Genomic DNA, 14,695 nt, shown 5'->3' on the forward strand with positions numbered 1-14,695 from the left:
GATCCGGGACACATACAAAAATCAAGAATAAATTGGTTGTTATAGTTATGGCAGAATCACCAAAAATCACTCTCTGGGGTCCTCCGAGGACCCCCTTTGTTATGTTAAGGGTTAACAATGGTAAAATACATTCATCATTAATAAAAAGCAAAAGAGCACTGTCAGACTTTCTTTTGAATAGCAAAGAGGCAGGTCACTTCAAATAAGAATAATGATCTTTTACACCGTAACATCTGATATGAAGAACTTCAAAAGCAGCACAGGCACTTTAGAAAAAGAAACAGATGAAGATACAACAAAAGTTTGGCAAAATTTTACACAAAAATGCATCCAATCACTGATCTGAAGGCATGACATGGCAATCTTCTTGTGCACAGTATTTGGTCTCTTTTCAACTTCATGAACAGACTGATGTTGCTCTTGAAAATGGCTACATCTTAAATGTGAAAGTAGCTAAACATGGAGAGTTAGCACTGTACTTTGAAATAAAAATCACATTACATTAAATTAAAAAATTTGCTTGAGAATAACAGCGTAGAAGAAATATTGTATAAAACTGACAAAAGAATAGCCAAAATATTAAAAGCTATATTGGTGTGCTTGCCTGCTGAGGGGTTTCATTTTTATCAAATTAACATTCTGCTAACTTGGCTAGCTGGACTATAAATCACCAGCAGGCAAAAAGGTTGAATATAGGATGAAATATAAATTGTACAAATCTGTGGATATAATGCGTACATAATAATACAAAAATACTAGCACTTGATACAAAGACAATGTAATGGATCTACACAAAATTTTTGAAATAAAAGTCAGTGCCACCAAAATGACTCCAGTGGTCTCAAAGGACCTCATTAGAGTAGTATAGATTATTTGGCAAACAATTGTATCCTATGGAATTAGATAATTGGAAAAAAATCTTTATTAGCAAACTGTGAGAAACTAAATAAGGTATAACAAATCCATACAATCTTACTGTGCAGGTGAGGAAGATGTTTACATTTCAATAAGACACTGTCAATACTTGTTCTATAGGCCGATGCTTTACATACATAATAATTCTAAAATGTGTAACAAACTGTCTGGAGCGTGGAGAGTCACTCGTGTACTGAAGAGTCTATAGCTGAAGGTAAGAAGCTGCCGTCGCTGTACTTTGTATATAAGAGCCATATCGAATGTTATTTACCTACGTATTTACCTTGATTAATTTACTTATTTTCCTACAGCGTAAAGTCACAAGTAGACTGCAGAGCTTCCTGTGTACATATACAAAGTAGAGCGATGTGCATTCTTTCTCCAATGTAGAACCGTCGTTGTCATCATCTGAGTTCACCTCTGTTATAGCGTGTCTTTATGTGAAAACAGCAGTCTGATCTGGTTTGGGGGGGGGGGGTTGGGGGGTTTAGGATCATGAACACGACTGAGAGAATAAATAACCAAAGCTTACCCTTTTACCAAAGCTAACCAAAGCTAAGAACAGCTCACTTTTCAAAATGGACTTATCCGGGATCGAACCTGTGAAGTTTTGATTACTAGTCAACAGTTGATACTGTTGCTCCACCGAAGCGGTCGTACCAAAAGAGTGTGAATGTCACACCCTAATGCGGGTTCTTTTTCTGCAGTTATATCCTTGAATAGAAGCGCACTTGTTCTGTTATATTTGTACCTTTTGTGAAAGTATTTATTTGATATTTGGACTTCAGGCTTTACACACTATGCATTTCCTATCTACATTTTGTCAATTATTACTAAAACATGAAAAACGTTTCTGTTTTAACGATGTGTTTACATAGATTGTTGTAGACACGGAACACACATGAAATGTATGTGTTACAAATAACGATATAGTATTTATAAAAGGCGTCATTTTGCTTGACTTCTCACTCTATACAACTCTAAGCAACTGACACGCAGGTAAACAAACATGAGCTGAGAAAACTGTGCGGTGGTGGGGGGATGTGATAGTAGGCTGCTTGCTGCTTATCAACACATTTACAGGACAAAAGACCCTGGCAGAGAGGTGCAAAAGGATTTAAGGTGGGACGGATCTACAAGTTTTTTCATAGGACTTGGTAATTCTAGTGTTAAGCTAAACTCATAATTTTGTTTGCTTAAGTAGAATAAAATACAATTTTCTCTCATATTTATAGCTTATGGTATAGTCTTTCACCTCCTGTAAGTTAATATGAGATAGAACCTTCTTGCTATATCAGTAATACAGTGTGTAAATTGAGTCAGTGTGTGTTTGGAATTAGTCTCATTGCTAGCATGGACTGATAGGGCCATTTTCAGTTTGTGAATGGAATAAGCATACGGTTTTCTGACCGTATAGAAATAGTTCAGCTGTATGAGAGAACTTAAAGAAACAAACAAGATATAAGCTATAATAGAACTTTATTTTACTTTACAATGTCTACTTTTTCACTATTTTTGCATGAACTGTTTTACTTTACTTAAGCTTTTAAAAATGAATATATTTTGTCTATTGAATCATTTCAACATGTCAGGCTATTGCTAGAATCCCTTGAAGCAAACTAAAGCTGCAGAACTTTGGTAATTTTGGGAAAATGCAGCTACAAATAGAATACTAAATATATTTAATTCTAAGGATAATCAACACAAATAAGTTTCATTGAAGTGTCTGACTTACAGGAATGATCAGTGAACTGTACTGTGATGCAGACAAGCTGCATCCCTGCTGTTGTATGGGAAATTCCAGCACCACTTTACTTATTACTTGCATTACCTCTTTCAGAGATATGTTGTAGGCATATCTGTAAATGCAAAAAAATAACATTAAGTAATTCTTTACAATTACACTTTGAATTAACAATTTAAACCCATCGACTAAAATCTGTAATTTGCAACCTTTCAAAAAAAACTCTTATTCATTTTATGCTTTAGAAACTGGGACATGAACCAGGAATAAAATCTGGGGAATTTTTTTTTAGCATCTCATTGCTTTACTATAGATTTTGGAATATGGCTTATACTGCAACAACCTAAAATACACCAAAACAAGTGAGCATGAAGACTGATAAAGTACATTTCCTCCCCTTAAGATGCATATTCAACACTAAACTTCCATACTATGCTCTAATGTCTTCTTACTTTAAAGAATTGATCTCTAGGACAAGATTATCACAGCCTATGTTTTCTTCCATCCCTCTCTGCAAGGTTCCCATAACCTCCACCTGGAATACTGAAAAGATCAAAAAGTTGTGTCAGAATTTTTTAAATAAAAGAAATGCCATTGGAATTCAAATAAACTCCTAAATATTACATTTGGAATCTGTTACTAAGGAACAAGTATTAACACTGGATGAATTTTCTAAAGCAATTCACTCCTTGTCAGAAGTTTGAAGTACACAAGCACAAATGTTTTTTTCCCACTTCAACTTACATTTAATTTTCTTTTAGTAAACTTAAAAGTCTGCTTTAAGCTAGATGTCCTTTTTTGTGCAGTACATTACAAAATCTCTTACTAACAATGTTTGCAGTGAGATTACAGATATTATGCATCACAAAGAGCTTAAAAAATCATTTTATTTTATTATTCCTCTGAAACCTTACAATTTTCAAGAAACCTTGTACAGAATTTAGTGAATGTGTAAAAATACTTAAAATATTAAATTGTTTATTTTCCTGCACCTGATCTTTGTATTTTTATAAGGTGTTTTTTCTTACAGCAGTCTGCTTTGGACTTTGGTTGTTAAAATTTAAATCTGTTATCATAAAACATACACCTTAACTTCTTTTCACGCAATAGGAGGTACAGGAAGGTAATACAAGTGCTGTTTAAATTAAATCCTTAAAAAATATCTTTTATGCACCGATCAGCCACAACATTAAAACCAATGACAGGTGAAGTGAATAACACTGATTATCTTATTACAATGGCGCCTATCAAGAGGTGGAATATATTAGGCAGCAATTCAACAGTCAGTTCTTGAAGGTAGTTTGTTTGAAGAAGAAAAATGGGCAAGCGTAGGGATCTGAGCAACTTTGACCAGGGCCATATTGTGATTGCTAGAAGACAGGGGAAAGCATCTCTAAACCGGAAGGAATGTGGAGTGCTTCTGGTATGCAGTGGTTAGTACCTACCAAAAACAGTCAATGAAGGACAACCAGTGAACCCACAACATGGTCATGGGTGCCCAAGGCTCAGTGATGAGTGTGGGGAGTAAATTGCTATAAAAATGAATGCTAGCCATGAGAGAAAGGTGTCAGAACACACAGTGCATCACAGCTTCCTGTGTACGGGGCTGTGGATGTTACTCTGACATACCACCTACCTAAAGATTACTGCAGACAACGAACATTCCTTCATGGCAATAGTATTACCTGATGGGTGTGGCCTCTTTCAGCAGGATAATGCTTCCTGCCACAATACACAAATTTGTTCAGAAATGGTGTGAGTACATGACAAAGAGTTTAAAATCTAGAAATTTGGCCCTCAAATTTACCAGACCACAATCCAAATGTGCATCTGGGAGTTGTGCTGGAAAAACAAGCCCAATCCATGGAAAACCCACCTCACTAATTACTTGGTACCAGATACCACAGGACACCTTTAGTTGTCTTGTGGAGTTAATGCCTTAATGGGTTAGAGCTGTTTGGCAGAATGAAGAGGACCCACATAATATTATGCAAGTGGTTTTAATGTTATGGTGGCTGAACGGTATATAAAAACTACTAGATTTCAATGGAAAATGTTATGTTATTTAATTTAATGGTTGAAAATATTCTATAATTAAACAATTACATTTTCAGTTCAGCTCTAAACAGCTTAACAATGTGTACAACCGATTTCATGGATTCCAGGAAAATATCAAGATGCTGTGAGCTTACAATATTTGATTCTTTAATTTTAACATTTATTCTGTGTAATTCCTGAACCTGCTTACAACCAATACCAGTCTTCAGTGCTCTATTTCCTGAATGTTTCTCAGCTTTGATTATAGGCTTGCCTTTGTTTCATATGGAATTTTGGTTCAACAGAGAAACTGCCAGAAATGTGAAAGATAACAGGCTGTAAATTGTGTTGACCAGTTTGCCAATAAATACAAAAGAATTAAAATACTAAACAGAAGAAATTTGACTTGAGGCTTTGTACTGACTTTCATCTAAGATTGGTACCCATTTCAAAACCTCCCTTCTAAAAAAACTGTATATAAAACTTTTAAAAAGCTTCAGCCTCCTTAACTTAACATAAGGAGACCCCTAAATGGGAAGGCGTTTAGGCACACAGAAAGCGCAAATTTCAGGATATGTACAGAAGGAAAACTGGAAGTTCAGAGACACCAGCACAGCACAGAAGGTTCCACAAGGACATCCTAAGAATGCTTCTTCCAGATGCGACCAAAAGTATTGGTACCCTTCTACTTCAAAAAGAGGAACTGACAAAAGTAACTGTGATCCATTATTTTTTGCTCAGCATTCCATACAGCAGACATTTTGCTTTTGATTTAGGACCAACCATAGTGTTTAAAAATACATAGTATGGACAAAATTATTGGGGCCCCAATCTAACATTTGGTAGCACAATCTTTTTAGGCAATAATTGCAGTCAAGAGCTTCGAATGAGACTTCTTCCCCTCTAAACTACGAATCTGGCCCATTCTTCTTGAATAAAATGCCTCAGTTCCCTTAGGTTTTATGTGTTCCTTCTCTCAGCTCTCATCAGAACATTCTAACGTTTTTGTTTCAACCATTCTTGTGCTCTTTGATGTATGTTTTAGGATAATAACCTGCAACTCTGACGGTGCTTTCCGACACAGGACAGTATGTTTTATTCCAGAGTGCCTTGGTAATCTTCTGATTTCATCGAACCCTGGCCAGATCAGAGGCACAGCAATCCCATAACATTAATGATCCCACTCCATGTTTCAGAGTAGGGATAGCGTTTCTTTGTGTGTGCCATTTTGTCTTCTGTGAACATTGAGCTCCTGTGACTTAGAAAAGTCTAATTTAGTTTCACCTGTCCAAATGACATTCTGCCAAAAGTACTGTGACTTGTCAATAAACTGCTTTTCTGTTTTGGTCTTTCAGGGACTTTTAGCATGGAGCATATTGTAATTCAGATAGTGAAAGATGGTGCAAGTGGAAACTGCTGTACGTTAATTTTGGTGGTCTGCCCAAATCAGTCTTGCTGTTTTCCTTAGTTCTTTCTCTACTAGCCACATAAAGCGAGATACTCTGCATTCTCTTAGACCTTAAATGTCTTTATAACATTAGCTATGTGGTCATAGGAACATGAAGCTCTTTGGAGATTAATACATAACCTTTACCTTGACCATGCTTTGCTATTACCTTCTTCCATTCTTCATCAGAATACTCTCTGCTTTTCCTGCTCTTGTCCATTTTCAGTGTGGTATTCACAATGACACAACAGAGCTGAATAAGCACTTTGCTACATTCAAATAGGCCAAGTAACTGGTTATAAGACTGAGGATACATGTGATACTAACTAGAGCAATTAGTTTGCTTGAGATATCACTTTCACTCAATGATGTCTTTTAACAACTAATAGGTCCCAATGATTTTGTCCAACCTATTTTCATTTGTTTTATTTTTTTACAATATGTTAAGTACTAAATAAAAAGCAAACTGCATGCCCAATGGAGTATGGAGTAAAGAATGGAAGATGCCAATTACCAGAGGTCAAGGAAGACAGCAGTTATCTTCAAAAACACAACGGGAGGTCTTTCTGAGAGTCATCTTCAAGTGTCGTGGATGGAACGAGAAAGGTCATTCCTCAAAGATGTAGGACAAAGGTGGTCAAAGACATCCTTTCTTTATTATAAAATAAAGCAGAATGCCTGGGCTCAAAAATAATAGAGAGTTGCATTTTAGGTTCTCCATATGCCTCTTGGTAGATAAAATATATAGATTCTAGCGTGCCCTCTAAGGCAGCAAGATGCAGGTCTTTGAAAAATTACAAATGAAAATAAAACTAGGTCAGAAAGCTGAGCGTTTAGCTACTGAACATCAATGCTTTCAAATGCTATACCTGTTACTGCAGGAGACAACTCACTGGTCTTAGCAGTTAAATCCAGACAATGCTTTACATGCTTTCTCTTACTCTTCCATTCTGATTTACTTAATGTTTTCCGACCAAAATATTTGATGACACTGCTATCTTAACACTAGAATTACCAGAGCCTACGAAAAAACTTGTAGATCCGGCTCACCTTAAATCCCATCGCACCTCTCCGTCAGCGTCTTTTGTCTTGTAAATGTGCCGATAAAGACAAGCAGCAAGCAGCCTACTATTACATCCCCCCACCGCCGCAGAACGTGCACAAAGTTCTCCCAGCTCATGCCTTGATTATCTGGGAGTGAAGTGCTAGAGTTTTAGAGTGGAAATAATAGATCGTTATTTGGAACACATGCATTTCATATGTGTTCCATCTCTACAATAATCTGTGTAAACACATTGTTAAAACAGAAACGTTTTTCATATTTTAGTAGTAAAAGACAAAATGTTGGAATCTATACATATTAATAAAAGGCAAAGCCCTCACTGACTCACTGACTGACTGACTGACTGACTCATCACTAATTCTCGAACTTCCCGTGTAGGTGGAAGGCTGAAATTTGGCAGGCTCATTCCTTACAGCTTACTTACAAAAGTTAGGCAGGTTTCATTTCGAAATTCTACGCGTAATGGTCATAACTGGAACATGTTTTTTGTCCATATACTCTAACGGAGGAGGCAGAGTCACGTATCGCGTCATCACGCCTCCTACGTAATCACGTGAACTAAAAACAAGGAAGAGATTTACAGCACGAGTCAAACGCGGGAACGAAGGTAAATGACGTAATTTTTGAGTGTCTTTTAATACTGTGTAAGCATACATATTAACACATGTGCAATTAAACGTGTGCATTTACGGGGTGATTTCTCAGGCTTAAAAGCTCGCCTTTTACTAAAAAGGTAAATGCAAAACTATTTTCAATCATTCTATGATCTACTTCTCACAACTGAAGGCACCGTGGCTGATGTTACGTCACTTGCTGGCCAACCATAAGCGTTACCTGGTAGGTAACCAGCCACTCACTTCACTCCCTTACGGGAATCGAACCTCTGAGGTTTTCTTTTGTTCTTAATTAAAATTTAAAAGCAATACTTCACCGCTGCTAAGCCCCTCTAGCGCTGACGTCCAAGGTTCGATTACCATAAGCAAGTGCAGTGAGTTTGTACGCCTGATGAGCCAAGAATAAGGGGGAAAGACGTGTCGCGTACTCTTTGCATTATTTGACAGTAAACTATTTTCAACCATTCTATGATCTGCTTCTCACAACTGAAGGCACCGTGGCTGATGTTACCTCACTTGCTGGCCAAGCATAAGCGTTACCTGGTAGGTAACCAGCCACTCACTTCACTCCCTTACGGGAATCGAACCTCGGACGTCAGCGCTACAGGCAAAGCCCCTAAAATTGCGCCACGGTGTCTGGTTCGTTTATTTGACAACATGTAGATCGGGGTAATCACATTCCACGCCACGGCGTGTGGTTCGTTTATTTGACAACATGTAGATCGGGGTAATTACATTCACGGCATTCGTAGTCTGATTCACAATCTGATTGTATGGGTGGTTACCTACCAGGTAACGCTTATAGTTGGCCACCAAGTCAGGTTGAAGTGATCACTCGAGTGAAGGCAGCTTCACAAAAAAACAGATCCTTAACAAACTGTTATTAGTATATTTTCCCTCAATTTAAAAAGGTTTTCTATTCTTCTTAATAAAAATTTAAAAGCGGTACTTCGCCGGTGCGAAGCGCGTGGATTTGACCGACTGACACATACAGACATATTCATGAGTGCAGGTACTTCGGAAAGAAAGCACCGTGTAAACCTAAAGTTTAAATTAAGTTCATAGACCTACAAAAGGTTGCCATTCATTTGAGGCAAGATTGCTTTTCTTCTGTACAACTATACGTTGCATTCTCAAGAGTGTGCTTGCACGGCTTCGGATATAGATATATATATATATATATGTATGTATGTCTATATATAAATATGTAAGCTTATAAGTACTGCCTTACTTCTCTTTAAGAAAGGAAGATGTAATGATATTTGATTTAAACGATTCCATGTCTTCCTGGGTTTGCTTAGCTTATTGTCAATATCTTTACACCTTTTTTTAAGACTTATTGACTGAAACGGGCTTTCATGAAAAAAGTTAGGGCTTTGCTACAGGATACACCCTCCACAAGTTAAGCAAGTAAAAATAAAATATATATTTCTGTTTTATTTAAACCTTTTAAGTTCGTATGCATAGCCCCATTTGGCTGTTTAATTTTTTTTTTCTTTCTTCAGTAATATTTAATCTCCTTAAAGAAAAAAAACATATCCATTTTACTTCTTTTGTATCTCTTTAGTAATATTTTAGTGTAAAAGGATAACCAGTATTTAAACCTTTTATGTTACTTCATAAATTTATTTTACACAATGTTGAAAAATTAATAAGAAAGCTACATATTTTGGCAGCTGCTGCTTTAATTTTCAATGAAATGAAAAAAGCTCTCCAAGAGAAAACGTCAATGAAGAAGAAACAGTTTGCACTATCTAAAAATGAGAAACCCTCATTTATAAAAGTTTGCTGCAGATGACTTAACTGAAAATAAATAAATAGTTCCTATGTGTATAATACATATTTATCTATTTTACTTATGCCTTTATTCCAGCAACTTGCAACATCTGAGGTACAATTTGTTACATTACTTTTGTTTTTTGCAGCACAGGCAGGTGAAGTGACTTCCTCAGGGTCACACAGTGGTGTCAGTACCAGGATTTGAACTGACAAGCTCCGGGTTTACTGAAATATTACTGAAGAAAGAAAAAAAACGAAAACGGGCAAATAGGGCTATGCATACAGATGTCCATCCATCCATTATCCAACCCGCTATATCCTAAATACAGGAGCCAATAAGTAGATATGTATATATACAGTGAATGTATGTATGTATATATGTATGTCTATATTTATATCTATATATATATATATATATATATATTATATATATATATATATATATATATATATATATATGTAGATATGTAAATTTGTATATGTATATATATATATGTATATGTGGATGTGTATATGTATATATATGTATATGTAGATATGTATATATATGTATATATGTTTATGTATATATATAGTTACATAACCTCTTTAACACACTACTTCTCCGCTGCGAAACGCGGGTATTTTGCTATATGTAGATATCTGTATATGTAGATATGTATATATATGTATATATATATGTTTACATAACCTCTTTAACACACTACTTCTCTGCTGCGAAGCGCGGGTATTTTGCTATATATATATATATATATATATATATATGACAGCAACACTCATAACAATGACAACACAAGTACATATATATATGTGTCAATCTATCTATGTATGTATGTCTATATATATATATATATATATATATATATATATATATATATATATATATATATATATATATATATATGTATATATATATATGTGTGTATATATATATGTAGATGTGTATATATGTAGATATGTAAATATTTATGTATATATATGTGTCTGTGTGTGTAAATATATATGTATATATATATATATATATATATATATATATATATATATATATATATATATATATGTGTGTGTGTATATATATATATATATGTGTGTGTGTGTGTTTATGTATGTGTGTATATATGTGTATATGTATATATATGTTTATGTGTGTGTGTGTGTGTGTGTGTGTGTGTGTGCATATTATATATATAAAAGACAGCAACACTCATAACAATGACAACACAATTACATTGACAATCATGTTACGTTATTTTTAAAATGTTTCCTTTTTTTTTTCATAACCTCTTTAACACACTACTTCTCCGCTGCGAAGCGCGGGTATTTTGCTAGTAATCTATATAATGTGTAAGGCCTGAAGTCCAAAGATCAAATAAACACTTTCAGAAAAGGTTCAAGGATAAGACAACAGCTTCTGTGGCGTGTCATACTGGTAAGATTTGCTGACTTGTAATCAAGAGTCCCCAGTTCGATCCTGACTGCCTCCTACATTTGATGCTGTTTTCAGTAGTGAGCTGCTCTTATTGTTAATATTATACAATACACACATACATTTGGTTTGTGTCTGTAACAGATGGTGTACATTTATAGTACTTGTAAAAGTTACCATTTTTTTCACTTTTATTCTCTCAGTCACTATCACGATATATACTACCGCCCTAGGGATCTGACGCTATTAGTTTTTATTTGAAACTGGGAATAACTGTAGATGTGTTTTGAGGCAATGGAACTGGACATTCTCTGATCTGGAGGGATAAAAGCTGACACACAAAAGCTGGAATATCTGCCTTATTCGTATCTCACCGTCACATGATTTTTTTCTTTATTCAGTTTTATTGAGTGTTCCTGCTCACGCTGAATTAGTATGTACATTATGTATGGTCTATGATGTCTATACAATGTACACAATTTTCTCTATGCTGTGGTTTCTATTACACACCTGAAAGAAAGAGACAATATATGTGACATTTTGAATAAATCACTTTATGACCTGCATAGTACCAATCAGAAAACATCATCACACTAATGCAATATTATTTGAAAATGAACAGCGTCAGATTGGGTGTGAATTTATTGTGGTGCTGTTACTTAGAGTCACATCAGGAGGGGCGGGGTTGGGTGGGGGGGTGTACAGCGTGATCGTGATTGAGAGAATAAAACTGAAGAAAGCTAACTTTTACAAGTACAATAAATTTATACCCAATGTCCCATATATTTGTCTCTTTCTTTTTTCTCCGTGTTGCATTGACATCGTGCACCAGAAGGCATGAGCTTATTCAGTGCTAGCAGGAACACGTGGGTGGCCGGTTGCTTGTGCTATAACAAGCTTGACCTGGCAGCGATCAACGCACATGTACTGTGCAGGGCATGTATGGGGTCCACTGAGAAAAGAAGAGTGTTCATGGCTCACCTTGCACAGGAACATTGTCGCATCTTACTAGAAAAAGCGATCGAAAAAGAAAAGGAGGATGCAACATCGACAAGCTTCTGTTCCAAGACAGTCGCTTTCCCCAGGAAAGTAAACCCGAGTCAGTGTCAGGTGCCCTTTCAATGTAATAGGAACCAAAGCATAGACAGAAGTGTGTACATTGCAACAGGTACATGTCGTAAATGTAGGAAGGACAGTCCTTGTGTGTGTGTGAACTGTTAACATTTGAATTTGATGATTGCATATACAGTGCATCCGGAAAGTATTCACAGCGCATCACTTTTTCCACATTTTGTTATGTTACAGCCTTATTCCAAAATTTGATTAAATTCATTGTTTCCTCAGAATTCTACACACAACACCCCATAATGACAATGTGAAAAAAGTTTGAGATTTTTGCAAATTTGTTAAAAATAAAAAAATTGAGAACGCACATGTACATAAGTATTCACAACCTTTGCCATGAAGCTCAAAATTGAGCTCAGGTGCATCCTGTTTCCCCTGATCATCCTTGAGATATTTCTGCACCTTAATTGGAGTCCACCTGTGGTAAATTCAGTTCATTGGACATGATTTGGAAAGGCACACACCTGTCTATATAAGGTCCCACAGGTTAACAGTTCATGTCAGAGCACAAACCAAGCATGAAGTCAAAGGAATTGTCTGTAGACCTCCGAGACAGGATTGTCTCGAGGCACAAATCTGGGGAAGGTTACAGAAAAATTTCTGCTGCTTTGAAGGTCCCAACAAGCACAGTGGCCTTCATCATCCATAAGTGCAAGAAGTTCGAAACCACCAGGACTCTTCCTAGAGCTGGCCGGCCATCTAAACTGAGCGATCGGGGGAGAAGGGCCTTAGTCAGGGAGGTGACCAAGAACCCGATGGTCACTCTGTCAGAGCTCCAGAGGTCCTCTGTGGAGAGAGGAGAACCTTCCAGAAGGACAACCATCTCTGCAGCAATCCACCAATCAGGCCTGTATGGTAGAGTGGCCAGATGGAAGCCACTCCTTAGTAAAAGGCACATGGCAGCCCACCTGGAGTTTGCCAAAAGGCACCTGAAGGACTCTCAGACCATGAGAAAGAAAATTCTCTGGTCTGATGAGACAAAGATTGAACTCTTTGGTGTGAATGCCAGGTGTCACATTTGGAGGAAACCAGGCAAGCTCATCACCAGGCCAATACCATCACTACAGTGAAGTATGGTGGTGGCAACATCATGCTGTGGGGATGTTTTTCAGCGGCAGGAACTGGGAGACTTGTCAGGATAAAGGGAAAGATAACTGCAGCAATGTACAGAGACATCCTGGATGAAAACCTGCTCCAGAGCGCTCTTGACCTCAGACTGGGGCGACGGTTCATCTTTCAACAGGACAACGACCCTAAGCACACAGGCAAGATATCAAAGGAGTGGCTTCAGGACAACTCTGTGAATGTCCTTGAGTGGCCCAGCCAGAGCCCAGACTTGAATCCAATTGAACATCTCTGAAAGATCTTAAAATGGCTGTGCACCGACACTTCCCATACAACCTGATGGAGCTTGAGAGGTGCTGCAAAGAGGAATGGGCGAAACTGGCCAAGGATAGGTATGCCAAGCTTGTGGCATCATATTCAAAAAGACTTGAGGCTGTAATTGCTGCCAAAGGTGCATTGACAAAGTATTGAGCAAAGGCTGTGAATACTTATGTACATGTGATTTCTCAGTTTTTTTATTTTTAATAAATTTACAAAAATCTCAAGTAAACTTTTTTCACGTTGTCATTATGGGGTGTTGTGTGTAGAATTCTGAGGAAAAAAATGAATTTAATCCATTTTGGAATAAGGCTGTAACATAACAAAATGTGTAAAAAGTGATGCGCTGTGAATACTTTCTGGATGCACTGCAGCGCTGAACTTACCTCTCTGTACTATTCTTTCCTATGCATGTCCTGGAGTACAAAAGAAACAACACTATACAGCAACGTGGAGACTGGCAAGATCGGGGAAAAAAAAAACATGCGGTCACTGAATAAAACCGTAAGATGTTATTATGCGAATGAATATGAATAATGTTGCATCTGTGCCACAATGTTTTCCGAACTGTACTATACAGGTCATAAAATGAATAATTCCAAATATCATATATACCCATGTCTCTGTTTTTTTTGACATCACAGAACATAAGGTGCATACTAATTCAGCGTGAGCAGGAACACTCAATAAAACTGAATAAAAAAAAAATCACGTGATGGTGACATACGAATAAGGCAGATTCACCACTGTTTGTGGGTCAGCTTTTATCCCTCCAAATCAGAGAATGTCCAGTTCTATTGCCTCAAAACACCATTCACATCTTCAGTTATTCCCAGTTTCAAATAAAAACTAACAGCGTCAGATTCCTATGGCGGTAGTATGTATAGTGATAGTGACTGAGAGAATAAAAGTGAAAAGAAAAAGGTAACTGTTACAAGTGCTATAAATGTACACCGTCTGTTACAGACGCAAACCAAATGTATGTGTGTACTGTATAATATTAACAATAAGAGCAGCTCACTACTGAAAACGGCAAATATAGGAGGCAGTCGGGATCGAACCGGGGACTCTTGATTACAAGTCAGCAAACCTTAACAGTACGCCACGGAAGCTGTTGTCATTTAATACTAAAAAATGAAAAACGTTTCTGTTTTAACATTGT

General features: G+C 36.7%; 1 protein-coding gene across 1 annotated transcript in view; it reads right to left on the reverse strand.

Annotated features, from left to right (window-relative positions):
• The window catches only part of eif2b5 (eukaryotic translation initiation factor 2B, subunit 5 epsilon), a 74,300-nt gene that overhangs the window by 15,652 nt on the left and 43,953 nt on the right, over positions 1-14,695 (reverse strand). The window contains exons 12-13 of the mRNA XM_028794832.2: positions 3,112-3,202; positions 2,651-2,774 (exon numbers count right to left, since the gene is read on the reverse strand). Of these exons, the coding sequence (XP_028650665.1) occupies positions 2,651-2,774; positions 3,112-3,202 (215 nt within the window). The remainder of the gene's footprint in view (positions 1-2,650; positions 2,775-3,111; positions 3,203-14,695) is intronic.

This window comes from Erpetoichthys calabaricus, chromosome 2 (genome assembly GCF_900747795.2).
Source record: "Erpetoichthys calabaricus chromosome 2, fErpCal1.3, whole genome shotgun sequence".
In the NCBI taxonomy this organism is placed as follows: Eukaryota; Metazoa; Chordata; class Cladistia; order Polypteriformes; family Polypteridae; genus Erpetoichthys; species Erpetoichthys calabaricus.